Source organism: Leopardus geoffroyi, chromosome B4 (genome assembly GCF_018350155.1).
Source record: "Leopardus geoffroyi isolate Oge1 chromosome B4, O.geoffroyi_Oge1_pat1.0, whole genome shotgun sequence".
Lineage (NCBI taxonomy): Eukaryota > Metazoa > Chordata > Mammalia > Carnivora > Felidae > Leopardus > Leopardus geoffroyi.
Genome location: NC_059341.1, coordinates 12,985,361 through 13,013,126, shown reverse-complemented (window position 1 = coordinate 13,013,126; position 27,766 = coordinate 12,985,361). Strand labels below are relative to the sequence as shown.

At 44.4% G+C, this 27,766-nt stretch overlaps 1 protein-coding gene across 2 annotated transcripts in view; it reads left to right on the top strand.

Moving 5' to 3' along the window:
* FRMD4A (FERM domain containing 4A) overlaps positions 1–27,766 on the top strand; it is a 612,832-nt gene that overhangs the window by 154,748 nt on the left and 430,318 nt on the right. The window contains exon 1 of one of the 2 annotated variants that reach the window (XM_045464725.1): positions 2,453–2,628. The exons of the other annotated variant lie outside the window; for it this stretch is intronic. Within the exon in view, the coding sequence (XP_045320681.1) occupies positions 2,596–2,628 (33 nt within the window). The 5' untranslated portion in view covers positions 2,453–2,595. Of the gene's footprint in view, positions 1–2,452; positions 2,629–27,766 lie in introns of those variants that run through there. 2 annotated transcript variants of the gene reach the window in all.

Here is a 27,766-nt window from a genome sequence, read left to right as displayed (position 1 = left end):
ATGATATAGGATATTCGCAATTCCTTGCTAAAGGCCCTTCCCCTAGCTTTGGAAAGTAGTTTTGGTTCCGGAAGCTATGTTTAGAGTTTGTCAGAAAACAACCAGTCTTACACATGTAATTAGTCTGATTTTTTTTTTTAACCTTGACACCATCCCAGTCTGTTCTACCCCTATAACTAAAGTTTAGGGTCAGACTGACAAGCAGCAGGGGGTGATCCGTTGTGCCACAGACAAAAAAGGTCAAGGAGAAAACTCTAGAGGAGTGATTCTGATTGATAATTCTGGTGAGAGGGTCTCTGGGACTAGGAAGGGACAAAGACCAGAATAGAATGGCTCAGGAAAGAGTTGCCAAAAGTAAGCAAGTAACAGATATATCTTGTTCAAATCAGGAGCAATCAAACAGATGAAACCTGAACATGGCACATGGGATGAGTGATGGCTCTACAACGGCCAGGGTAAAAAGCCTGTCCGAATATCTGCGGCTAGTAAGTCAGGCAGAGGAGGAATGATACCTTGAACATACAAAGAGTGATTTCCTCCCCCAACCCCAAAATAAAGTCTTTGAGAAGATAGAGGGAGGGCTGAGGAAGAGGAGAGGAAATAAAATTAAAGATGGCAGTGAAGGAATGTAATCCTTGTGAATAAATTAGTTTTTAGTCGCCTCAAAGAAAGTTGATAATGGGTACCCAGTTAGGAAGAGGGCCAAAAGAAAGCAAAGCTCTAGTGGAAGGGACAGTCTCCTAGTAGGGTTTGCAATCCTCTAGAGAAACACAATATCATGGGTAGAGGTCGAAGTAAAAAATGAGATGACAGATCAAAGGGCTTGGTGAGTTGGCTGAGTTTTGTAGCAAACAGTATAAGGGCATGGGGGTAAGAGCTTTCTCTACCTTACTCTCCACTCTATAACCTGAAACTAAAACCTCCTGGCACACAGTAGGTGCATTATATCTCCTTATTGAATGATTGAATGAATAAAACAAAAGACTAAGGGACCCCAAACACTAGGATACTGTGTAAGAAAACGTCATGGTTAAGCCAATAGCAAGAGATAATGAGGTCCAGAGGCCCCCAGAAATGGCAAAGATATTTTATATGAAGACAGAGTATTACTTTCAGTAGGTTGGAGCCATTGAGGATTTGTCAGGATGTTAAGACTCTGGTCAGAGGAGGTAAGCGCCTGGTTAAGTGTGAATGAGGTTGTAGACATGCACCTAAGATAATAGGGGGAAAACGTTAAGAATAGAGAACTGGGGACTAGCCAAGGAAATGAATCAGTGTAATGTAGTTGGTGTAGAATCTGAAGTTCCTTGGATACAGATGAATGAACTAGAAAAAAACTTGAGGTAATCGAGGATTAAGAACTAGAGTAATGGACCATCCTAGGACACCATCTGGAGAACCAGCATAGATGGCCCCATCTTCAAGATGTCTTGGGAGTCGTGGCAGATAGAGAGAGGGACAAGTGCCATCCAAGGAACAAAGGACACAGGATGTCAGCCTTAAATATCATCGGTGAGTTCACATATGGTCTGTGTGTGTCACATTATATAATGTGAAATCCCTTATAATGGTATAGATGTTCTTAGCTACAATTAAGGAGTCACCTGCTGAAGTAGAGATGTTGAATTATTTTCATATAGAAAACTCCTTAAACATAAGAAAGTTCAAAAAAAATCTCTTTTCAACTTCATTATGCCCTGACCCAAGTCTTGGCAGTATTTTCTCACTGGCTACTTTTTACAAGTGACTGGCAATGCCGAATGAGAGAGTCAATCCTGGTTTATCTGGAGTCCTGGAGAGCTACACGTGCTTATTATTTTATGCTCCGCTGTTAGGAACTGAGTCTATAAATCAGTGTTGAAACTTTTCCTAAGAAGAGGCTTTGCTTATATGCTCTTAAACATCTGGTCAGACAGGAAAAAAAAATCCAGTTAACTATCCAGATGCTGTGTCAACAACTGGGCTAAACAAATGAGCATTTAGAAATATCCGAGAGGTGAGATTTCTTTTTCAGCTTTCAGAAAAACAGCTGAGTAGTGGTGACACCTGGATCCACTGCTCTCAGCGTCCTGTTCCTTAAAAGAGAAATGAATGGAGAACCAAAGCAGTGCCTTCAGCTGTCAGCTCTAGAGAGAGCGACTGCACAGCTGAGCTCGGGAGCCCAGGATGCCCGGGCAGAGCTCAGCCCCCCTCGCCTCCTTTCCTGGGTGAGCCGCCCCTGTGGTTTGGTTCAGATCACTTTTCTTGGCTCAAATGCGGTACCTAAGACAGGGATCATTTGTCAAGTGAGCACGGTACACAGAGAGCTCTAGGCAGATTATGGAAAGAGAGGGAGGAAAGGGAGGGAGGAGAGAGCTCGGGAGAGAGAGAAGCAAGAGAGGGAAGAGGGCGAGGAAGCGAGCGGGCTGCTCTAGGAACAGTGCTTTCCAGGCACTGGAGATTCAAGTTAGACAGGGTGACGGTGCAGAGGCACCGCCCGGGAGAGGGGAGAGACCAGGACTCCCCGCATGGCTCTTTTCGTTTGGGATGCTTAAGGACAGCACACATAGAGAGTAACTTGGAGAGGACAGCAACTGGCATGAGGATTCCGCCAAAATGGAAGGGCTCCTGTCTCCGATGAGGACCAAGGTAAGGAGAGTGAATCTCGATTTCTTTTGATTCTGCTTGGATGTTGAAAAAAAAAAAAAAAAAAAAAAAAAAGGCAGCTGAGGTGCCCGGAGCCTCTGTGAATGGGAGGCTCACTGAGCTTTTGTCTTCTTTCAGAATTAGGCTGGATCTCTGAAAGAATAGGCTAGCCTCAAAGGCAGTGGGAAGGGGAAAGCAGGGGGGAGAGAACCATCTGTCAGTGCGGACAATGGGAATCCTGGTAAATGAGTTCCCCTCTCGCTTGATTAGACAGCCATATTTTAGCAGGATTTCCAATCACTCTTCTTGGAGGCTGTGCAGCCCCGGGAGCTGTTCGTTGCAGGAAGTACCAATTTCTCTGGCGGCATTGCTGTGTGTAGCAGGAGGAGTAACACGTTTAAAGCAGAGCGTGCCCAGCTCTTACTGGAAATACCCTCTTTCCTCCTCCTCTTCTTCAGAGCAAGAGGGTCAGGGAATCCTCTGTGGAAAGTAGGTTAATGCATTCTGGAAGCCAGTGTGTTCTCGGAGAGCTCCCAGACCTGCAGAAAAGAGCCCAGAGCACCGGACTCGCCTGACATCTTGGTCAGAACTTGGTCCTGTAACATTTAAGGGTGCGCCCAGGGAGCTGCTTACAATCTCCTGGAGGCTCTGGGAACTTGTTCTCCTTGGCTGGAGTTTGCTTTTTCACTCGAGATGCCTTGGAGCTGGGGCTTTCCATTAAAAGCTCAGATGATGGGGAGTCTGTGTGGTATTTGCTGCATCCACAGAGAACTCTACATGGGTGGGCCAAAAGTTCTAAATAACGCTAAAAATAGTACTTTCTTTATTCAGAAATTTCCAAAAATATCAGGGGGAAATTGGCTATATAACCACACAGAATAGTTACAGCCAATAGAGTAAGGCTTTGATTTACCTCATCTCTTTGATGCTCCGTTCAGTGGTTCCAACACAAATAGACTCTTTTGTTGAGCAGTTTTTTTTTCCTGCTAGTTAATGAGCACGACCACGATGTCATAAGAGGATGTTAAAACTAGGGTCTTAAGCATGAAAGCATCCCATCCTTTGGGAGAATTTGTGATCTCCCAGTTGTCTGATAGTCACTCATTAGAAGGATCACCCCAAGAGAGTTTGTTAGCAGAGGTTCTAATTCCAGCCCTCCGGCTGGCTGGCTGGCTGGCTGATCTCCGGTGAGATCCCCTCAGTGACCTGTTTGCACTCCCTGAGCACGGAGCCGAGTCGTGATGGGTGCAGGCAGCATGTCGCAATCCAAGGGGCTGTGGAAACGGCAGGTACCAGTTCATTTATGTTCTACCGCTGCAAAGAGAATGGCAAATGGCGCCCTTTATTGACAGGGTAGGGTATGGATGCCTTAGGGGATGGCGTGATAATCTGTTTATTTGGCTAGCTTTTGAAACTGCTGCCTCAGACCTCCTGTCCTGGTATCGTGCAGTTTCATGCTCCCATCAGATCAGTGGATCTGAGCTCATAACCTTAGGTGAGTACAACTCTGCTAGACTTGGAAGGCAGTTCCCTATGCAAATGAATCAGGACCCAGACACTGTATAAATCACACAGTGGGCCCATGAAAATGGCATGCTGTGATAGGGGAAAAATAGATATCAGGGGTCAGACTGCTCGTATATTATATTTATCATTTAATTCACATCACAGCTTGTTCCTTAACCATCACGTCACCTAATGAACAATGAAACTATGGGGGTTTGGGTCCCACCAAACTTCAAACATAAAATCTCTAGATAGCAAACTGAGTCTCATTCAAACCCTTTAATTTTTAGACTTCAAGCTGTGTGTGTGTGTGTGTGTGTGTGTGTGTGTGTGTGTGTGTGTTAAATTGTTTCTGGGAATTCTTTAATCTCCTTATTTCTGACGCTGGAAATTTATATTTCCATATTGAAGATTCAAGTTACACTTGAATTTGGTCACCTACAGAATCATCATACTTAGGAAACAAGACCTGACTGTGAAATGAGATCCCTCGGTGAGACTCGGCTTTAGTTTCTAAATTGCTATGTCCCGTGTTGTTGAAGTTACCCAATGTTTCTCAAAAATTTACCCAAAGACTTATATCAGTGGCAATGTGTTGTCATTTTTAAACCTTATCCCACATTATGCCTCATTAAGCCTATTCTGGAATATTCTCCCCCTTTCGTAAGGCTTCAGCTTGAAGTTTCTGATTTCAGGGTATCATGATGGGCTGGACAAAGAAAGCCTCCCAGGGCTAAATTTTGCTGTGTTGTGGGGACTTAATAACTTACTGACAGTTTAAAGCAAGTGTTGAGGTAAATTGGACATCATGCAGTAATTTCATTATGCCATGTAATAGACTTAACCAGTCTAAATCATGGGTGCTTAATGCATTTTTATCTGGGGATTTGCATAATTGGTACATAAATATGCATGAGATTAACTGGAAGTGGCAAAACGGGGTGGAAAAATGTTCACGAGTGTGAAAATGAAGGTGGTTGCAGAGGGGGCACCTGGGCACACGCCGTCTCCTGGGTGGTGGCCACACTCGATGTACCTAGAAACAGACAGGACAGCAGCTGGCCTCCGCGTGGCCCAGGCCGTGTGTTGTCAGTGATACACGGGCTGAGCGTAGCTTTTGGCTCTCGGCTGGATTCGCTTGGGCACTGTACTTATTCTTTTATATATAATGCAACGTAGAGAGGCTCTAGGCTGATGGATATACTTCTGACTGGCCTCCTGGCAGGCCGTGACACAGGCCTCAGGATTCTAACCATAACAAATGATGTTTGCAGAGGCAGGGGGAAAGAAAAAGAAAAAAAAGAGAGAGAGAGAGTCGCTGATTGAGTCATTTCTCCTAGGAGGGTAAAGGAAAGAATTTGATAATTAATCATTCTTTGTGCACGTTTTAAAACGTGTCCTTTTCTGATTCGAGTTTTAATCCTCCAACCTTCACGATTCTCTTTAATCCTCCGTGCATGGCCTCCAAGTGCACGAGGCCGCCAAAACCATTGCCCTCATTTTCGGCCCCTCGCGAATCCTGCTTGCCGGTGCCTGCTGGGGCATCGGCAGTGAACGCCCAGCTTGGGCCACGCGCAGTCCAGACGAGTCTGTACTTTGCACGGAGTAGGTTCTGGGTCAGCCGCAGCATCAGGTGCGAATTCATCCTTCTCCACCACACTGCAAGAAGAGAGGGAGGACGGGGCGGGGGGGGGGGGGGGCCGGGGATGTCTCGGTTGGACGTCCATCTTTTTATCTTTCTGTTTTCTTGAGATATGACTGACATGCAGCACTGTACCAGGTTCAGGTATACAACGCCACATGAGTTTATTTAACATCCATCTCCTCCTGTAGTTACCAAAAAAAAAAAAAAAAAAAAGTCTCTTTCCTTGTGGTGAGAACTTTTAGGATTTACGCTCTTAGCAGCTTTCAAATATACCACATGGGAGAGTTAGCTGCGGTCGCCACGCATACCTTCCGTCGTAGGGCCACCTGATGTTACAGCCGGAAGTTTGCACCTTTTGACCACCTGTCTCCAGTTCCCTCACCCTCACCCCCATCCTCGCCTCTGGCAACCACAAACGGGATCCCTTTCTTTAGGAGTGTGGTTTTTTGGTTCGTTTTTAACTTTTTAGACTCTGCGTGTAAATGAGATCATGCAGGATTTGTGGTTCTCTTTCTGACTTCTTTTCACTTAGCATAATGTCCTCCAAGTCCATCCATGTTGTTGTAAATGCTAGGATCTTGTTTTTTAATCAAATGCTTACACAGGAAATAGGGAGTGGACCTAAAGTAACCTCTCTAGAAAGGCTGCAGTGTTAAATTTACCAAGTTTAACTTGACAACTCAGTAACCATTGTGTGTGCTGACTAGGCTTTTTAGTATATTGTGATACTATTGTCTTTAATATCTGCTCTCCATTTACGATTAGCTAACCCCCCAGAGAAGATGCTTTTCTTTAAATTGTTAAAAAAAATTTTTTTACTGTTTATTTTTATTTTTGAGAGAGAGAGAGAGAGAGAGAGCGAGCATGAATGGGGGAGGGGAAGACAGAGAGGGAGACAGAATCCAAAGCAGGCTCCAGGCTCTGAGCTGTCAGCACAGAGCCAGATGCGGGGCTCGAACTCACGAACCGCGAGATTATGACCTGATCTTGGCAAAGTTGAATGCCCAACTGACTGAGCCACCCAGGCGCCCCCAGAGAAGATGCTTTTCATCTGTCCAAACTTCCCTTATTTCTGCTGCAAAGACATTGTGTCATTAATTGCATGTCAGTGACCTTTTTTGAAGGAATGACTTCAGATTTGTGGCATAAAGTAGTTTTTCTAAAGGAAGTCTTTCTAAAAGGATCATCCCTTTAAAAAATTTTTTTTAATGTTTATTTTTGAAAGAGAGAGAGACAGAGTGTGCATGAGTGGAGGAGGGGCAGAGAGCGAGGGAGACACAGAATCTGAAGCAGCTTCTAGGCTCTGAGCCATGAGCACAGAGCCCGATGTGGGGCTCGAACCCATGAAACGTGAAATCATGACTGGAGCCGAAGTCGGATGCTTAACCAACTGAGCCACCCAGGCACTCCAGGATCATCCTTTTTTCATGAAAGGGACATTTCCAGGGAAACGAAAGCCGAGAGAATAAAGAATCAGCATTTGGCATGAACATCAGAATAGTGTCCTGTGAGTCCAGCTCTCGTGTACTCACAGTAAGTGCCACACGCAGCTACAGTCAGTTCAAGATTTATCCTTCTTCACCCTACTGCAATTTTGGAAGTACATTCGATATAGATGTAAGATGTAAAAATTCTAAAATTACAGACAATATAGATAGCAAAAGAAAGAATCAAAAGAGTATAATCATTGGTTCTCTGGTTCCTTAAGCCAATTATCAGACAGTACCTGAAACCCTTAAAGTCGCTTAGAATTATGCTAAATCTGCTTGAAATTTTGCCAGAACTCCATGGAGAGTACTGCCTGAAATGATCCACTGTGTTCTGTCTACTTGATATGTGGATTCTGATAAAATATTGGACTCTCCCTTTCACAGAGCTCTGTGAACTAGAAATCATTAAGGCCTCCAGAATGGTAGCACCTGAGCAGGGAAGACTAAGGAGAGCTTGACAATTTCTTTCAAACATTTTAAATATCCACAAGATTATTCACGGGCTAATGACAGGCTATCCTTTATCTTAATGGAGGCTTAAATAAGAGGAAACCTTCAGGAGCTGGTGCATGACAGGTTTAGATTAAATTCAATGCACCGTTTCTTGACATCAAAATGTTTTCCTGAGGAAGGTTGATATGGTTTCTAATCTGGAGACCTCTGAGACGGCTAAGGATGATCCAACTTCAGAAGCCAGAAGCCTTTAAGACATCCCATGTTTTTATGGCGCCATGAATTTTTACCATAAAGCCAATAACCAGAAATAGGTTTATGAGACACGCATCAGATTACTTTACAAAGAGCTACTGTAATGCATTTATTGAACCACTGACCTCAGTTGCATACAAACAGGAAACAACTTGATTCATTTTCAAACAACCCCTTGCAAGGCATCTGTGAACCGTGCCAAGGAAGGTAGGGACTATAGGACCATTTGTTTGGTGAGTCTGGAAAAGGAGATGTGCGAGGCACCATAGCCTTGTTTGAATCAGACTACAGACTGCCCAGGTTCAAACCCTAGCTCTGTCACTTCCTGGGGTATAACTTTTCTGGGCCTCAGTTTCTTCATGTGTAAAATGGCATACAATAATAGGATCTCTATTAAGTGTTGTTGGAAGAAGTAAGTGTGTTAATGCCTCTGAGGTCTTGGCACACCACAATAAAAGTTAGCTATTACTAGTATGAATGTATGAGCAAATCCATAAATGGATATATGCAGAAATATAAGTTGAATGACAAATGTTTGGAATGAATTGTCACAGTCATGAGTCCAAGTAGGGAAGGCAGGGCATCTATCTTCAAGATGATGCTGTCAGCTGAGACACAGAGAGAGAGCTCCTCCTCCTGCAAGACCCCTGTGAAGTTGGGTCCTCACCTGTCCAGGTGCAGACCCAGCTCAGAATAAAACAGATGCCTCTGTGGCATGAATCAGCTCTCATTATAATAAAGCCTTTCATGACAAATAATTATGGTAGGTAGAAGGTTTAGAAGAAAGGATTGTAGACTCAGCCTAAGCCAAAGATTTCCTCTCCAGGACCTTAAGAAAATTACTTTTCTCTTTTGGTCCTTGGTTTGGCCATCTCTTAACTGACATCTGAGTAAAAGAACAATCTTCCTTTGGTGCTTTGGGTCTTGCAAAGTTGAATACACATCATCTCATGTGATCTTCACTATCATAGTTATAATCTACCTGGGAGAAGAGGACCTGGAAAAGGCACAGGCACCAGGGTGCCTCTTCTTGGCTTCTCCAGATGGAAGAGCTCATACTTTGTCCAACAATGAAATTTTGGGCCTCTAAGACTAGGCCTGGGTAAATTCAGGATGCAAGGCTTGTTCCACACCCCAGCAGATAGATAAAAGAACCGGGAACAGACCACAAGTGCCAGCCTGGCCACTGTTGGGCTTTCAAAGCCATGGTTGGTTCAAAGCCCTTTCTGTCATGTGTCAACAAAAAATCCTGTTGACCTAGAAGATTTTATGAAGTCATGTTGAAAGCCGTCTGGATGGCCCTGTGGAGTGAGAAGATACATGGGCCACTGGCTTCATCAAAGGGACCCCAGGTGGCCACTCCCAGGGGCTGGGAGACCAAGCTGTACTTACAGGGGGAGATACTCAGTTAGTAAAAAGAAGATGGATGAGAGCCCCTAAGCCACCGACCTCATGTTGTATAATTAAAAAGGGATAGGAGTGTGGTGAGTGAAGCATAACATGACTGAGGGAGGGGAGGGAAGGACGTGAGGATTTTTGAGGATTTCCGATGGCTAAAAAAATTGAGGAGTTGATTAGTTCGTGGTAATTCCCTTCATGCTCTGGTCAGATCTGTTTGCTACATCCCAAGCAGGGGAGGAAGAGAACTCTGAGCAGCCAAGCTGTTGGGAAGGGAAAAGTCATCACAGCAGTTCTTCTATCTCATTTACTTTTTCATCCAGTGGGGATTTATTAACTGCTCATATCGAGTGTCAGGCAATAAATGCTTCCTTCTGTCACCATTGTACAAACAAAAGGAAAAGTGTTGAAGGGTCCACAAATAAGACAAAGCAACCCAATCACTTTCTCTTGAAAACAAGGCGGGGATGCACACTCTAGGAGCTACAAGCAGGAGAAAATGATTTTTCCAAAGGCCACATTCCTTTTCACTAAATGTGATGCTTTTAATACAAGAAGATGATAGCAATTGGGTAAATTAACTCCGCATTGATATTAAGAGGGAATTACCTTAATGGTAATAACTGAGTGTCTTCAAAGGGATAAAAATGCCTGAAGGAGGATCCTATTTAGTCTTGGAAGGTCTACTTTATCTTAAACAAAGAGCGTGAACTCGGACATATTTCCTAAATGGGAAACCGAAGTGTAGTCATTTCTCCTCAGATTTCAAAGTAAAACACTGTACTTAACACTAGGGAAGCCAGTTTAGGACTATGAAATTATATAAAGACCAAAGTCCTTACTCCGACAATTAACTTTGAGAACTAAAATAACCCCAAGTACTTTCTACTATTCTGTAGTCTCTACCAATTTTTGGTGAAAGATTCGTATTTAGTGCACATGCATGTGCACACTCACACATGGAGTGTGTATGTGTGTGTGTGTGTGTGTGTGCATGTTTGTGTAGCTGTCATTCACTTCCAAAATCGATGATTCTGAAGTTGATTCCAATACCAGTGTATGTGATAGGAACAGCGCAGGATTTAGATATTACCCTACAACCTATAAAGCAAGTCTTTACTTTATAGTTTGAGTAAAGCATGAATACTTCTCAGACAGAGCTCTTGGGAAGGTTTCTCATTGGTAGATTGGAAAGAGATGAACATTTACTCTAAATTGCTTTGTTTTCAATTTGGGGAATAAGTAAAACAATGAAGCCTAGTATGTGCCTACAACATGCCTAGTATATGCTAAGGAGTAAAGATTATTTAGGTTCTAGAACTCAGTGTTGGCCAGTCGAAATAGAATTCAAATCACAATGGGAGCCACATGTATAATTTTAATTTTTCTAGTAGCCACATTGAAAAAGTTAAAAGACACTGGCATATGTAATTTTAATAATATATTTTATGTAGCCAATGTATCCATTATTATCATCTCCTCATGTAATCAATATAAAAAATATGAGTGAGATATTCTGTGTTCTTTTTTTTTCAGACTGTCTTCAAAGTCTGGTGTGCGTGTTGCCCTTAGAGCATGTCTCAATTCAGACTGGCTACATTTCAAGTGCTCAGTAGAAACACATGGTTAGTTGGCTACCATGTTAGATAGGCCAGCTCTACCTGATTTATTGGTACAACCAAAGAAGCCATAAAGCTGGGATTTGTCTAATACTGGTAAATTGCTATCACTCTCCTAATAACTTATTTTGACCATGTAGTCTCTCCCCAGTGCTATTTTGTAGTTGGGATTTTGGCACAGCCCGGGACCTCTGGTACAAGCATATTTGGTCAGATGAATACCCCGAGCGCTTTGACCTCTGCAGTGAAAGCTGATGATCACACACAAAGAATGAATTAGCTCAGTGCTTCCATTGTGCAGGAGAGACACAGGGTCAGGTCAGAGGGCACATGTGGATACAGGGGAACGGAGCTGTTCTAAGCAGTTAACTTGGTTGTTTTCCACACTTTCTTCCCAGTCAATTTAACACTGGTCTTGAGTGTTTCTCAATCTCTCTCTCTCTTCCATTCCACGTATTGTTTCAGAGCTTTTTCTCCTTTAGTTGCATTCCCGTAGGGATTTTCTGAACTAGTTGCTGCAGATACCAAGGCACTCTGTGTAAAGGTATTGTGAGCTGAGGGAGCATTTCCTTCCACTCTCCTCAGATAACAAGGTCCAAGTTCTTGGCCTTGCTGACCACTGTTATGTGAGGCCTCCAGACTCTCCACCCCTGGCCTACACCTCTCTCAAGTTTCATGACTACACACCCGAGTCCCTGTTGGCTTTTGTTGTTGTGTTCAACAGCCCCTGTTATAAGAGGAGATATATCCCTCTGGGATATATCCCAGAGACGTATTTAACTTACTCTAAGCCTGGACTCCTTGTTATGCCCCAGAAGCTACTCCTCTTTCTGGATCCATTAACTCACTGAGTGACAGACCCCTCTCTCCAGGCCCACGCCAGACACCTGGGTCTGTACACCCCTCCCCTTGTCCCTGACTCTTCATATGTCTTCAGTTTCCATGTCATGTTATTTCCTCTCTTCACTCTATCTTGTGCCTTCCCCTTCCCCTTCATCCACATGATCACAGTGTTGGTGCATGTGGCCATCTTCGGACTGGATTCTTCCCATAATCTCCTGGCTGGGCCTCTGGTCTCCCAGCAAGACTCACCCCCTCCAATCCATCAACTCATGGCTGATAGAGCCCCTGTTCCAAAACACAAACCTAGTCATGTAATTTTGCTTTGCAGAATTCTCCCCTAGCCGCTCCCATTGCCAGAGAAGAAAGTTCTACCCTTAGTATGACGCTCAGGTCCTTCTTGATTGGTCCCTGCCTCCCAATTCCATCTCTGCTGCTACCACCACCTTCTGGGATGTTATGCTCTAGCATTACTGATGCTTCATCAACAACCCATGGCTTGCCTGGCCTCTGTGCCTTTGGATGTCCTGCGTATTGCGTCTGGATTCTGCTCTCCTCCTTCTCTGCCTGGAAACTCCATAGTCTCTAAGAGCTGATTCAAGTGTCTCTTCTTCCATGAATCCTTCCCCGACCTGAGGGGCAGACTCATGTCTCTTTTTCCTGTGTCTCCACTGCCACGTCCATTACCTCCTGTACACGCATTGCACATGCTACAACAGATCGTTCACACAGTGTTCACTGGATGACTGTTCAAAAGGCAAAACCATCATCTAAGGATTAAGCCCTTAGGCTTGTCCCATGTAAATGGCAAGTTTGGCTTAATGCAGAGTTAACATTTCATTCATTAAATATTGGCCTCATGTCCTGTGCGTGCCGTGCCATAGAAGGCTAATATTCATCTACAGATGTGTGGGTTCCGGTTGCATAGGATCAAGTGGCCTTCACCTCAGCCAGAGCACCAGGGCTCACCTGTAGCAGGAGTTGTGTGTAGATGCTGGTGTTGGCTGGGCTTCAGAATGATGGGGACAATGATGTCATCTGCCGAGTTCCAGCCACTGTGATTAGTGCACGAATTAAGTGTTTTCATCTCCATTGTAATGCTGAGAAAACTGAGGGTCAAAAAAAGTCAGGTAACTTTCCCAAGGAAGTTCCGCGGCCACAAAGGGGATAAAGGCAGGGTCTGAACCCTTATTTGGCCAAATATCTCACACTCCCTCCTTTTACTACACCAAATGCCTCCCAAATTTATCTTGTAGTTTTGGTATTCTGATTATGATATACAGATGCCAAAGTTCCTCTGGAAGAGGAATGAAGGATGGGCCAGATGGCAGTAGGTTTTAGGTTCCACTTGGATGCAGAGGTAGACAAGGAGCCATGGAGAAGGCCCAAAGACTCTACGCAAGACCCATGTCCCACAGTGTTGGAACAGTTGTCCTATGCTCCCTTATGACATGAGTGTGATGTATGGAAACTCTTTCAAGAACCCCAGGGGAGTTTTTTTTTCCAACTTGGTTTTAGATTCAGTTTAGACTTTGCTATAGCTTTCAGACCTGAACCCCAAGGCTCCCAAAGGGTGGTAAGTTCTGTCAGATGAAAATATACATGTTCCTTCGCTCTGCTCCTGGAAGCCTTTTCTCTATCAAACAAATGAACCGCCAAGAACAATAACAGCAACTCCTTTAACATGGGCACATTTGCTTCAAGAAAAACACTTATCCAGATTGCTGCAAAGTTTCTTTTACTTTCCAGACTAATGTTTTCACATAGAGAGCCTTGATAGAATAACAAGAGGGTAAATAAGCCTTTTTGATGGAGAAAGCCAATGAGGTCATCAGGCAAGGCTTGAGCTCAGGTTTACAAGCTTTGTTCCAGGCATGTCTAGGAGTCTATGGAAGCTTCAAAGTTTCCATTAAAGTTTTTTCCAAGCAGAGTTGTGTTTTATGTGAGATGACTGATTCATTAAGATGTTTTCTTTATCATGACTTATTTCACGTACACAAAAACACATAAAGAATACAGACCAATATATATATGTGTGTGTGTGTGTGTGTGTATGTGCGTATATATATGTGTGTGTGTGTGTGTGTGTATGCGTGTGTGTGTATATATGTATATATGTTATATGTGTTTGTATATATATGTATATATGTTATGTGTGTGTATATATATGTATATATGTGTATGTGTGTATATATACATGTATGTATATGTGTGTGTATATATATGTATATGTGTATATGTGTATATACATATATATATACACATCAGTCAGTGTAAGAAATAAAACTGCTGATGGAGTTGAAGCCCCTGTGTACCTTCCACAATCACACCCCCCACTTCCCTCCCAGAGATAGTATCTATCCTGAATTTATCATCTCATACTCTTCTTTATATTTTTATTACAAATATTTTGTGCCTGTGTGTTTGTATTCTAAGTGTATGAATCTTCTGCAACTAGTTCTTTTCACTCATCAGTTTGTGTGGGGGAGCGTCACCAGCATGAATGTACATAGTTGTAGTTCATGCATTTTCCTCCCAGGGGAATTGCTTGAGCACAACAGAGCATTAATATACTGTCAGTCATATATCTGTCCTCTTGTGGGTAAACACCTCTCTCTCTCTCTCTCTCTCCAATCATTACAAACAATATTGCCGTGTCCATTCTTATACGTGTCTCCTCTTAGACGTGTTTCCCCAGAGTCTCCACCTGGGAGGGGGACAGCTGGACTGTGAGGTGTGAGCCTCCTGACATTGACCAAATTGCTCTCCAGGGACCATGACTATTAAAACTTGTCTTACTTCCCTGTGCTACAATTCTGTCTTCTGTGGTATATGTATCTGTGCACAATTAAGGATGCCAGAAAATGAGCAGTGTGAGTGTCCTGTCTACACACAGAGCATTTATTACACTTGTATCACATCCTGAGAATGAAAGTAAGAGTGAATTTGGTCACTTCCTTCCAAAACCTCTATTCACTATCATTCCACTCAAACATGTACTTACTTTTTTTTTTTCAGTTTATTTTGAGAGAGGGCACACAAGTGGAGGAGGGGCACAGAGAGAGAGAGAGAGAGAGAGAGAGAGAGAGAAAGGGAGAGAGAGAATCCCAAGCCGGCTCCGTGCTGTAAGCACAGAGTTCAATACAGAACTTGATCTCACAACCATGAGATCATGCCCTGAGCTGAGACCGAGAGTCTGACGTTTAACTGACTAGGCCACCCAGGTGCCACAAACACATACTTTCAGTATCATTCCAATGTCTCAGCGTCTTCCCTGATGCTCACTGCATTATCGAGATGCTCATGACATCGATATATGTCATTAATTGATGTATTAATTAATTAATGGATGGCATCCATCAATATGGCCAGATCAGGGATCACCTGATTTTATTTTCCTCATGCAAACTTCATAAAACCATAAGAAAACCTCTTAGACTATTACTAAAACCAAGCCCACATCTTTTAAGGCTGTCACACAAAGGAGAATCTCCACGTGGAAAGGGACGGCAGCTAATTCCTCGAGCTTCCCTTTCCTTCCCTTCCCTTGTGGTCTTTCTTCCGTGGGATCATTCATGATTATTGCTACCACTACTAGGCTGGCCTCAGGGACAATATTCCTAGTACTGTTTCTCAGGGGGCCTTTATAAGAATTTTTATTTTGTGGTTTTAACACAATAATCTTCAAAACACAAAGGGTAGGAGAGAAGTGTGCAGCATCTGATGACCACCTCACAGCTGGGCACTGGCCCATGATTGCACTGTCCACCATATTTCTTTCAGGCTAATGAGGGAAGAGCAGAGATTTACTTTGTAATAAATGATGTGGTTCTGACAAATGTAGGCCAAGGGCATCACCTTGGATTATTCAAGTTTGTGCAGAGGTTTGAGCTGGAAGAAAACGATAGTAGAATTGACTCCTTATCCAGCACGTGGTAATATAGGCATGCCACACTCAAAAGAACCTACTGCATGGGAGTCAGAAACGTATTCAGTTTAGTGTCAGTAAAAAAAAAAAAGAGAAGACATATATATCTATATATACACGTACATACATATCATCAGATTACACACACACACACATCAGGTTAAATCAATTGTGTTCATGTTGATTTTTCACATATGTATATATTTAATTTACAAATTTGATTTAATAGTTATGTAAGAACTTGAGCACAAATGGATTTTTTTTTCTGGCTGTACACATTTAAGTAAGTAAAATTACAATAAAAATAAGTTAAGCCAGCACTCGAAGCCCGGGAGTAGGCTGCCCTCGAAAGAGGTCCGCACATTTCTGAAGTGAAATCAAGCCTCGCGGTACAGCTGAGACCCAGCTGGCATCGTCCCATCTGACTTTCTGAAGTCTCAGTGACGGCAAAGGGAGGCAGACAGAATTGCAATGGTGATCTCTATTAGGAGGGGTGATTTTTCCATCTCCAGCTTCCGGCCCGCCTGCGGTCTACTCTTTGCCCTTCTCTTTCTCAGAGGCCCTCCTTCTTCACCGCCCTGCACTTCTTACAGAGCTGATAGAAGCTCTTGACATCCGTACCCTAGTGCTTGAAGTCAAGAGAGAACGTGTCTACCCTGCCTATCTGGGGTCATTTCCTGTTTCAGTCAGGCTCCAGTCAAGAATTTCAAACACAGATCATTTCAGACAGGGAATCGGTGACCCAGGTGCTGGGAGAGCTAAGAGACCCAGCAGGGGGTTGGTGAAGTGACAGCAGGGGCTCACTATCCCCCAGAAGGCTGTAGGGACACAGGAGGGAGTGGGGGTTACCTGCCATCTGTCAGGAGTCAGCCTCACGGCAGGGACTTCCTGGCAGGGGCTGAGCTCCTGGAGGAAGCGACAGCCCCCAAGGGAGGCAGCACTACAGGAAGCAGAGAGAAAGGTGTCTTCCTCCAGCCTTTCCTCACCACTTCCCACTGGGAAAGCAAACAAGCCTGGGAATGTACTTCCCTATGACACGGAGCTAGTGGAAGGGGAGAGAAACTCGAACGTGAAGTCATGCCCCCCAAACTCTGTTTTCATGTCTAATGACCCTCCACTCCTCTCAGATGACTAACGCTGGGAACCACCTTTATGAATGACTACCTTCTACATGCTGACGTGGCCTCACCCTGTGGAAGGAAAGGCAAATAGGATTCCTGTTCTGGAATAGTTCCGAGTGGTTGCTGTGGCTGCCTGAAGCCCTGTGTTGAAGTTCCTGTGACTCCATCTGTGTGTGTGTAAGGTTAATTTTATTGAGTGAGTGTGTGTGTGTGTGTGTGTGTGTGTGTACTTAATTTACAATGAAAAGTATGATGATTTGATTAAGAATGTCTGCCATGAGTGCAGAAGGTGAGGACCAACGCTCACATGTGGTCCATACCATCCCTGTCTTCTGGCTTCATCAGAAAAGTCTTTCAGGAGACACATACAAGGGGCACCTGGGTGGCTCAGTCAGCTAAGCGTCCGACTTCAGCTCAGGTCATGATCTCGTGGTTCGTGGGTTCAAGCCCCACGTCAGGCTCTGTGTTGACAGCTCAGAGCCTGAAGCCTGCTTCGGATTCTGTGTCTCCCTCTCTCTCTCTCTGCTCCTCCCCCACTTGTACTCTGTCTCTTTCTCTCTCTCTCTCTCTCTCAAAAATAAACATTTTAAAAAAAGGACACACGTACAAACATTAGCATCTTTATAGCACATGCGAATCTCAGTCTATCTACAAACAGGTGTGAGAGAATGTCTATTTCTCTATTCCTTAAATGGAGTTAATTTGAGCCTAAGTCTTCACCCCTCTGGATGGGTGGGGATTTCAGTCTCGATCTCATTACTCTTCTCATGCAGTGCCTGGAAAATGGGTACAGACCTTGCCATTCCCATCCATCGTGACACCACTGACTGCCCACTGTCAAGCCTGCATGGGAGAAGTGGGCTAGTGCTCTGCTTTCCTTCCTTGTGTGGGGCCCAGAAATCTTTGCCATGGTCTGGACCCTTAGTGCTCAAGGTCCAGCATTCCCAGCAGGCCCTTGCTAACATTTTTCCCTTGGATCATGTCTCCTTCCTGGGGCTCTGCCAGAGAGTAGGGTAAAGATCTCTATTGCTCATGGAGCATGGAACCACCTGACCTTTACCCCTTCCCAGACTGGATTCCCTCTTCTCTCCATTCTCAAATGCAGATGATGCTTAATAAAGGGGGTCCAGAAGGAGAACCTTTGTCCTCAGGTGTCCCCTTGATAGACACAACCCAGATGCTAGCCAGATACTATCTTTAGACTTCTCTAATGAGAGTACATGAATATATCCTGGTTTAGCTACATATTGATTTATTTTCTGGCAAGTCCTAGTGCATTGAGAGACAGCATAAATGCATTACGTAGCCTTCCCTTCATACTGCTCAAAGTCCCACCCCATCTCTGATCCCCACTGGGATTCCCGACAACAGCTTTTCAGTGAGCTTGGTTTGAGGAACCTCTGCCTTTGGCCTGGGGTGGAAACATTCCTTCAGTGAGGAGCACAAGGGCCTTCTGCCTTTCTAGCGAAGGAAAGGAACATACGAGAAAAGAAATGAATTAAACACGTCCAAAAATTAGCCTATAGCATTTCCAAGAAATGCACCCTGGGGGTGGAAGGAGGGGTGCGCTATTCTCACTACAGATTGAAGGTTCTGTTCCTTCAATCAGATATTGGTTCTCCTGCAGTGGACACAAGATGTATGCTACCAAATAAACCACCAGAGCCACCCCTGGAGCTTAGGACTGGGAAGTCAAGGTATTTCAGTAACCTCAGTCTTAGTCCTCTGAACGGCCTGTAAAATCCCTGCGCCTGTGACAAATCCTCTACTTAGGATACTAGGTATGATTCTACACTGAGACTTGTCTAAAAAAAGCCCATAGTCTGCAATTACATTTTTTTCCCCATGAATGAGTATGAAATCAGTGGAGTAATTTGTAGAGTAATTTTTAAAAGTGCTGATGTAGTTTCACCTTGTTTCACTAGCTCAAGCTTATTAGGAGAGGAGGTGGGGAGGAAAATGGAAATGCGTAGTGTGGGGTCCTGGCTGTGAGCACATCTCCTAGGAAACCACCTGTGATAGAGTGCCATAGCTCTCCGAGGCATGAGATGTAAGAGGGTGAACATGTGCGGGGAAAGGAAAAAAGAAATCGCTGGCTGAGCCCCCCAGTCTTTAATTAATAAAGAAAATGTTCTTGGCGAAAGCTTTTGGAGCTGTCGATGAGGCCAAAGCAGGGGTAGGGTGGAAGGAGTAAAAACAGGTCTGCTGGCTGGACATGAATACAGTCTTGCCCCATTCACATGCAATAAATTAAGCAAGTGTACAAATGAACTAGGAATGTGTCTACTTCAGCTTTGCAGGGTAAATGAAAATCCCAGCCTAGTTATCCTCTGACAATAAAGCTGATACTACGCTCTGTCATTAGGTCACAGGTGTTGGTTTTTACCAGCGGAGGCCACGTATTAAATGTTTTGGGAGCCTCTGCTCCTTCATCTACTTCTTTTTATGGTCAACAGTATGGACCTAGGACCTCAATGAAAGAGAGCTGGCTAGGATGGGATGTCGCTTGGGGACTGGAAGCATGTAAGCTAACCATCTGCACATGCCTTCTTCCTCTGCCATTCCTGAGGGTAGGAAACGGAGCTGACTCCATATTTAAGGTGATGAGGGGGAATATTTAAAAGACACGTAGATTAAACCCACTGGATATTTTTGTGCCTCTGGCATAATTAATATTGAAATACTACACATCTTATGGGAGGCATCCAGTTGCCCGATAAATATTCTGCCTTATTTTTCAATTGAAATTCCTCTGGGATGTGAGTTTTCTGTGAACGCAATGGTCTGTGAAAGGGCACATTTAAGCTATAAAGACGTGCAGCTTGGTAAGTTTTAAGAACTTAGCTTTTGACCTGCTTATGATGTTTATGGGTTTCTAGAATCATCTTTATCAATATTTTGTCTTTGTGTGCTTTGGTGTGTGATTTAGGTTTATTTTCAGTGATATGTATGTAATCCCATATTATAGCTTGGTTGTAATTACAAGCATGTGAGCATTTGCGTATGTCTGGCTATGTATGTGAGAAGTAAACTCTTAGTGTGAACCTCTAATAATGTAGGAAACACATTAACACTTTAAGATCTTGACCCAGATCTTAGTCAAACATTCCCGGATCTAGAAGTCCTCACAGAAACAGGGGAGCGCAAGGTTATTTTCCTTATTTCTTAAATTTTTTTTCTTTTCTTCCCCCCCTTACTTCTTAAAAAAACAAAAAAAGAAAAAGGTTTCCTCTTGATTCTTAACCTCTCTGAGCATGTCTCCTTTGTCCATTCATTGTTTGTAAAGGAAAATTCCCGGTTGAAGCCATGGTTAACTCTTGACCGTGAGCTTCGGTCAACTATGTTGAAAGATGGTAATTTGTATAAAACAATCATGACGTGTAAACTCGCGGAGCTCATTGAGGAAGGGCAGTTACAATATTTTATTTTCTTCAATTATCTGACTACATCTCCTGGACTCCAGAATGGTAAACACTGCATGTGTGCTCATCAAATGCATGGTGGTCTGAGTTTCTTCAACACCTTCTCTGTAACATTGTGCCACTAGCACAATACACATTTATATAAGGTGTACTTCTTAAGGGAATGATAATACCCAATGTGATTGAGAGTATGCACTGTTCCAGATAGGGTTTCTGAGAACTTATTAGAATTAAATTTTACTTAAACACCTTGAGGAAGGAACTATTTAGGCCATCGACTCCTTTACAGACCAGAAAACAGACACAGAAAAATTAAGTAACTGTCCCAAGATTACATGGGAGGAGCCAGAATGTGAACCCAGACAATGTGGGTAAAGAGCCCACAATGTTAGCACTGAGCTCTGGCTCTCTGGTCTGTGTGGTTTGGCCCCAACATCTCCAAATGGCCAAATGACTCACTTCTGGAACACAGTGACACCCCCACCCCCCACCCCCTGCTCCAGAAGTTGGCCCTAGGCTGTCTCACCCCCTACCTGTCCTATAGACTCTCACCTACCCTGGCTCATAAGTCATCCTTCAGCCACAAGTTGGCATGAGGAAAGACAAATTGTATCTTTTCCAAAGATAATAAGTCCCAGGGCTCCCTAATGTGCAAAATCCAGACCATCTTTCAATGAAATGGCCTATTTGGCATTTTGTTTATTTATTTATAATTTATACCTGTGTCCAAAAACGTGTTGAAGCCACTTACAATAAAGACATGTGTACACGTGCTTATGAAATAAAAACAGAAATTGCAAACCTGAAAAGGTTCTGAAGCAAATAAGTGATTATATTTACTGTGATTTAGCATTACCTTTAGCTCTTACCCTCTGATTTGCTCTAACGGATCACCAAACCGCATATTTATTTTCACCTCATCAATCTACTCACTTTTTTCCTGGCCATGTGCCTGGCCAGTGTGAGGTGTTCCAGGTGATTCAAAAATGTTTGAGACATGGCCGGATGCTGACGTTCAGCCTCAGGGAAAGTCGGGCACGCAGGCAGGTAGCTGGCGACTAGATTACATCTAACACAGTGTCTTACTGTGTCATAAATGGTATCAGTAAGCGTTCTGCGAGGTTAAGGACCAGTCAATGTGGGCCAGCTACTCCCTAGATTTTCAGGATTCTCAGGTATAGTGACCCCATCATCATATGTGGATAACGGCCATGATAGGAGTCAACAGCGGTACTGAATAGGGCGCTGATCATATGTAAGACATTGTTTTGCTGTGTGTTGCATTGAATTGCAGTGTATCCTGAGGTTACTGGACTCACAGATCTTAAGAAATGCGCACCCTGACTCCTTTCCACACTTTGTAGGAATCTTTCTCTCCCTGTATCATTGCTGTCACGTGATTGTCTAGCCGCCACAGTCAACATAGTACCTTTACACCCTCCTTATTGTCAACTCGGTCCTTACAACAGCTCTCAGACATAGGTCCCGCGCCTAGCCACATTCCTGAGAGGAGGCAAATGAGGCACAAAAGCTGAGGCGCTAGGTCACGCCACCAGATAGCAGAGCTCTTAACCACCACACCTGTTGAGATGATTGTCTTGTTTCTACATCTTATTGTTGGGAAAATATTCTCAGTTTTGTCTGAAATCTGCTTTCAAGTGCCCCAAAGCCACTGATCCTATTTTATTAGACTCCGTACAGAATAAGCCCACTCTTATTCCAAAATGAAAACGCTACTAATCCTGTGTCAGAGACCTTAAGTCCTTGCCTCTACGGAAGGTGAACACAATCCCCAGTGTTTTGGATCAGTTTTTGTGTCTCAGGGCAGCATAGTGACAGACGGAGAGCCTGTGTTCCGGGCCCAGGCAGCAGAAGTTCAAATCCCAGTTCTGCCAACCATCAGCTCTGTGACCCTGGGTATGTTATCTGACCTCTCTGGGCTTCAGTTTCCACACATGGTAGGAGTATAGACACATTTTGCAGATACAATTGCTACACTAATAAACTACTAAACTAGTAACTGGATCTGAAAAATAGCCTTGTCGTAACGTACTAATCACTTGTGTACGTAAAAGAGGGCCTAACACAAGACGAGTGAGTGTTATTATTGCTGGCACCCTCCCCCTGAACCTGGGGGACAACGTCTCAGAGCAGTGCTCAGAACTGGACACAGTCCCTCCGTGACCTGTAAATAGAATTCATTTTTTAACTCCAGGAACATTAGTTAATTGTATACATTATCTTGATCTAAAGAAGAGAATGATGAGTTGGATCTGGGGGAGGTTAATTAAGTGACTCTTCCGGAGCAACTCAGTAAATCAGTGATACAATTCGATCCGAATTCTAGTGCCCCATGGCTTTCTTGCTTACTGAGAAGTTCGGTTCTATGGTTGCCATCCTCTTCCAAAGCGTGATCTTTATGCTTCTTCCTGTTGTTTTTGGACACACGTATTTGCTGTCTTTCTGTTTCAGTGTAAGCTGATATCTGTCCACGGTGAACACCGTTCCCCAAGTCACCCCAGAAATGAACCTGGCGGGGACCTTGGGTTCCCTTCCCTTCTCCGCCACCAAAATCCAACCAACCACCAACAGTTTCTCCAGGCCTCAGTAAAATGAAGGAACAACCCTGCATGGTTCAAAGAAACTTTTAGGGTCGGACGGTAGTTAAAGCAGTAAATATAGGGGCGCCTGGGTGGCGCAGTCGGTTAAGCATCCGACTTCGGCCAGGTCACGATCTCGCGGTCCGTGAGTTCGAGCCCCGCGTCAGGCTCTGGGCTGATGGCTCAGAGCCTGGAGCCTGTTTCCGATTCTGTGTCTCCCTCTCTCTCTGCCCCTCCCCCGTTCATGCTCTGTCTCTCTCTGTCCCAAAAATAAATAAACGTTGAAAAAAAAAATTAAAAAAAAAAAAAAGCAGTAAATACATGTTTTTATTAAGACCTAAGGCAATAGGGGAAAAGAGACCCAGGGAAAATGGAACGGGGCTCCATTGTGAATATGGCACGGGCAAGTGAGGCTCGAGAGCCAAGGGGCAGGGTGGGGGTCAGTGGGTGGGAAATTACTAAGAGAAGGTACAGGCATGGGGGGCCAGGGTTATCAGACATCACCTGGGGGTGGAGAGGGATGAGAAATTTGATCAGATAGGGAGGGTGGGGTTCTGTCTAAACCAGCTTGACCGGATTCTTGCTCCCTCCAACTGGGCGATGCAGACACCATGCAGGGTGATGTCCTCCACAGAGGGCATGAAGACCCACCCTGGATGTCAAGGCCTAGAGGAGGGCGACTGCAGTTTAGTCAAGTACAACATCTATGTTAGTTTCCATGTCTGAGTCTTCATCCGGCCATTCCTGCCTCTTGTACCCGTCTCCTCTGCCATTTCACCAGCTCATTCCGTGTTCTTCACTACTTATCCCCGGAGCCAAACACAAGAGGAAACAGGCTGTAGGTTTTTCTCTTTCTGAAGCTACAACCTGTTCCGCCCACGGCTTGGGAAACCAAGCTCCCTTTTTCAGGCTCATAAGTGGCCATTCTATCCACTGGAACAAATTCCCACATGGCGCCCCAGCATGATGATACCCTTTGAGTGACACACATGCACTGATGATATTACCAAACTTATGATAATGCCGCCGACAGCAGAGAGAAAAAATGCTGTAAAGACACATCTATTGCCACTGGGGTGGTTTAGAGCAGAAACCCATCAGGGTTTTGTGCTTTTCAATTTGGGGAATGTAAATTGTGTATGATGCGGAGCAAAGATAATTGTCTGTGCTGTTTAAAAGATTCACCTGAACACACAATAAATTAAAAAAACACACACGCACACAGACAGGAACAAGAGAAATAAGAAAGAACTCATGGGGTTATTAGACACCTGCTTCCCCTCTTCCCTCCTCCCCTCCCTGCCTCAGAACCAGCTCACAGGGGAGACCCCGACCCTTCTCTCCAAAGGAAGGCACTGGTGACCATGACTGATTGTGCTGTAGCTCCCAGGAGCAGTGCTGGTTTGCATCTTAACACAACCTCAAGTCAAATGAATGAACTTCCAAGGAGGAAGTTTTGAGTATCAGCCAGCTCGTGGGGAGGACTAGATGAGGGGGGGCAGGACTTGATGAGGGGGGGAGGACTTGAGTCCTCCCCAGGGGCATGTAGGGACCTCCTCTTCCACTCAGTTATGTTGTTCCACATTTCAGCATCTTTTTAATGTGGGGCCTTTTATTCCAGCTCTTTTAAGCCCTCACTCTTTGTCCTCATTTACCAAAAGTGATACATATGTTTCATCTTCGTGCACCATTTTTATTACACCAACAACAAGACCTTGGCAGTTAGATACGGCGGGCAGACCCACGGTCAGATATCTATAATGCTTGGGCTGTTATTCTACCCACTGAAATATTCTCTGGCTTGAAGAGCTTCTGACCCTGTTCTCAGTTTCCCTCATCTGTAAAGGCGGCTGTTGGATTACATCATCTCTCAAAGTCTCTGGCAGGTTTGGAAAGTCCCGGATGCTAGTTACGATTCAAACATTAGTTTGGGGGAGGGGAACATATTGTATGCAAACTCTTCAAACCCGTATCCTAGAATCAGATTTCCAGTGAAGGATGCATTTCCTCCTTCTGCTTCTTTCAATTCTCTTAGGGTATATGATGGGTTTTTGACAGTATTTGTACTCTGAGAAGCAGTCACCATGAGATGACAGCTTCTGAAGGGTCAGCATTTTACGAGGTCACATTTTCTGCTTAAATTGCTTGACAGTTTCCCTTAATAGCAGAGAGTACACTCCACTTAGGAAACCTGTGCTCAACAATTTAGAGAATGTCACCAGAACATGTATATAAATGATGCACACACTTGAATAACCAGTATTGCATGACAGAGAGGAAGCCTCCTCCAGGGGTTAAAGATGAGAAAGTTGGAAGTTTCTGACAAAAAAAAATCTTTTCTGTTAGTTGCACCTTTGTTTAAAAAAATATTTTTTCGGTTTCTGGTACTCTCTTCATCTATAATAGGGCTTTTATCACATATTAGCGATCCTAGTAAAAGCATTCACTTGAACCCTGCTTTTAAAAAAAAGTTTATTTATTTTGAGAGAGAGAGAGAGAGAGAGCACGAGGGGAGGGGAGGGGCAGAGAGAGAGGGAGAGAGAAGATCCCAAGCAGGCTCTGTGCTGTCAGCATGGAGCCTGATGTAGAGATCAAACGCACAAACCGTGAGATCATGACCTGAGCTGAGATCAAGAGACAGAGGCTTAACCATCTGAGTCACCCAGGCGCCCCTCGATCCCTGCTTTTTGCCTGGACCTTCCTTTGTGACGATAGAGCCTATTACTGCCAATACATATTTTGTGATGTTTCAAGGGAAGTGAGATTTTTCACTCAACCAATCTTTATTCAATTCAGTCACTATGTCGGGCATCAGAGGGTCCAGAGACATATTTCCAGAGCTGGAAATATTGTGGGACCACACACCCACCAAACTGTAAAGCACAAAGACCACATGGTGAGAAAAAGGTAGAGAGAGAAGAAAATAGAAGCAAGCAAACTCCGTGTGAAAGTGGAGAGGAGGGAAGGAATTAATCTTGCCTGTGGGTGAGAGGAGTAGGAGGAGGGCTGGGAGGACCACAGGTGAGGCTTCACAGGAAAGGTAACCTCAGAGGTGTTCCTTCATGGAGAAAGGGGATTTCACTAAGTAGATGGGACAAGGATAGAGGTGTGGAGGAAGGGATTATGGGTAAGAGGAGCAGCTCACGTGTTAGGGTTCTCCAAGGAAACAGAACCAGTAGGATGTGTGTGTGTGTGTGTGTGTGTGTGTGTGTGTGTGTATGCTATATATGCATATATATAGCATACACACACACACACATATATACTTTTGTAGATAGATAGATAGATAGATAGATAGATAGGTAGATAGGTAGATAGATAAAAGGATTTATTATAAGGAATTGGCTTGTCCAATTACGGAGGCTGACAAGCCCCAAGATCTGTAAGGTGAGTCAGCAAGCTGGAGACCCAGGAGAGCCAATGGTGTAGTTCTAGCTCAAGTCTGAAGGTCTGAGAACCAGGAGAATCAGTGCTGTAAGTTCTAGGCCAAAGGCTGGCAGGCTTGGGACTCAGGAATTGCCACTGTTCCAGTTGCAGGGGAAAAAGCTGATGTCCCAATCGTAAGGGAGTCAACCAGGAAGAATTTCCTCTCATTCCAGGGAATGTCAGCCCTTTGTTCTAGTCAGGCCTTCAACTGATTGGATAAGGCCCACCCACATTCAGGAGAGCAATCTGCCTTACTCAGTCTACCAATTTTAATGTTCATTTCATCCAAAAACACTCTCGCAGACACACTCAGGATAATATTTGACCAAATATCTGGGCACCCCATGGACCAGTCAAGTTGACACATAAAATTAACCATCACAGACGGGGCAAAGGCAGAGCAGTGAGTAAACGTTCAGCATGTTTCGGGATGAGTCCCCCGAGGGAGAACACTGGGTGATGGTTGGTTTTACAGGAAGAAATGGGAGATAAAGTTGATAGCACAGGGTCCTATGGTAAAAGGGCTTGGGTGCCCTGCCCTCTGGGCCTCTTTTTCTTACTTATCACATGATGATAAAAATGCTTACCTCACAGCCGCTGTGAGAATGCATGCATTACCTGAAGTGGTTCGTGCGACAGTTGGCATCTACTTGGAGCTCACTAGATATTCATACCTTTCCTTGTGTCTTCTAAGGGAGACTGTTAAAGGCTCCTCTTCTGCCCATCCCTAGGCCTCCAGGCTCCTGATCAAATATCAGATGACCACTGCCTCTTGAGCTCAGAAAACGTGTCCAGACTCCGTCTCTTTGACATTTTCCGTCCCCCTGGAGCGTGTCTTCTTGCCAGTGCCCGCTCCCTTTCGGACGGATGCTTCTTTGGGACAGTCACGGCTTCTCCCATTGCCCTTTGTAAGTTGTGGCTCTGTTGTCATTGGGCAAGTGCTGGCCAGTGTCATTTTGCCCGATCCTGGCCCCAGGAAAACCACACCCCAAGCCAGACCACCACTGGGCCCCTGCTCTCTCTGAGAGGGATCGTGACGAACTACCTACCTCGCCGAGGAGCTCAGGCCTTCCTCTGTGGAAAATGGGAGAACTGAAGGATGATGAGTAGCTCCATGGCATGATTATATATTTATATTTAATGAGGGTGAGGTTTCCCATAAATGTTTGAGGAACGGGAGAGAGATGAACCCACAGCAAGGTAAGGTCTAAGGAGAAAACTCTGGGGCCACCGGCACTTTTTCCTTCAGAAAAGGAACCCAGAATAAATGCTCAGAGAGAAGAGGAACCAGGGGTGGTACTGAGGAAGGAAGGGAAGAGTTTTAAGGCGAGGGGGGTGATGCCCGGCTTCAGAGGTCAAGTATAAAGGAGACATAAAATTGTCATCTCTCAGGTCCCCCTAAAAGATAATGGGGAAGTTAATGCCCATCTCAGCAGGT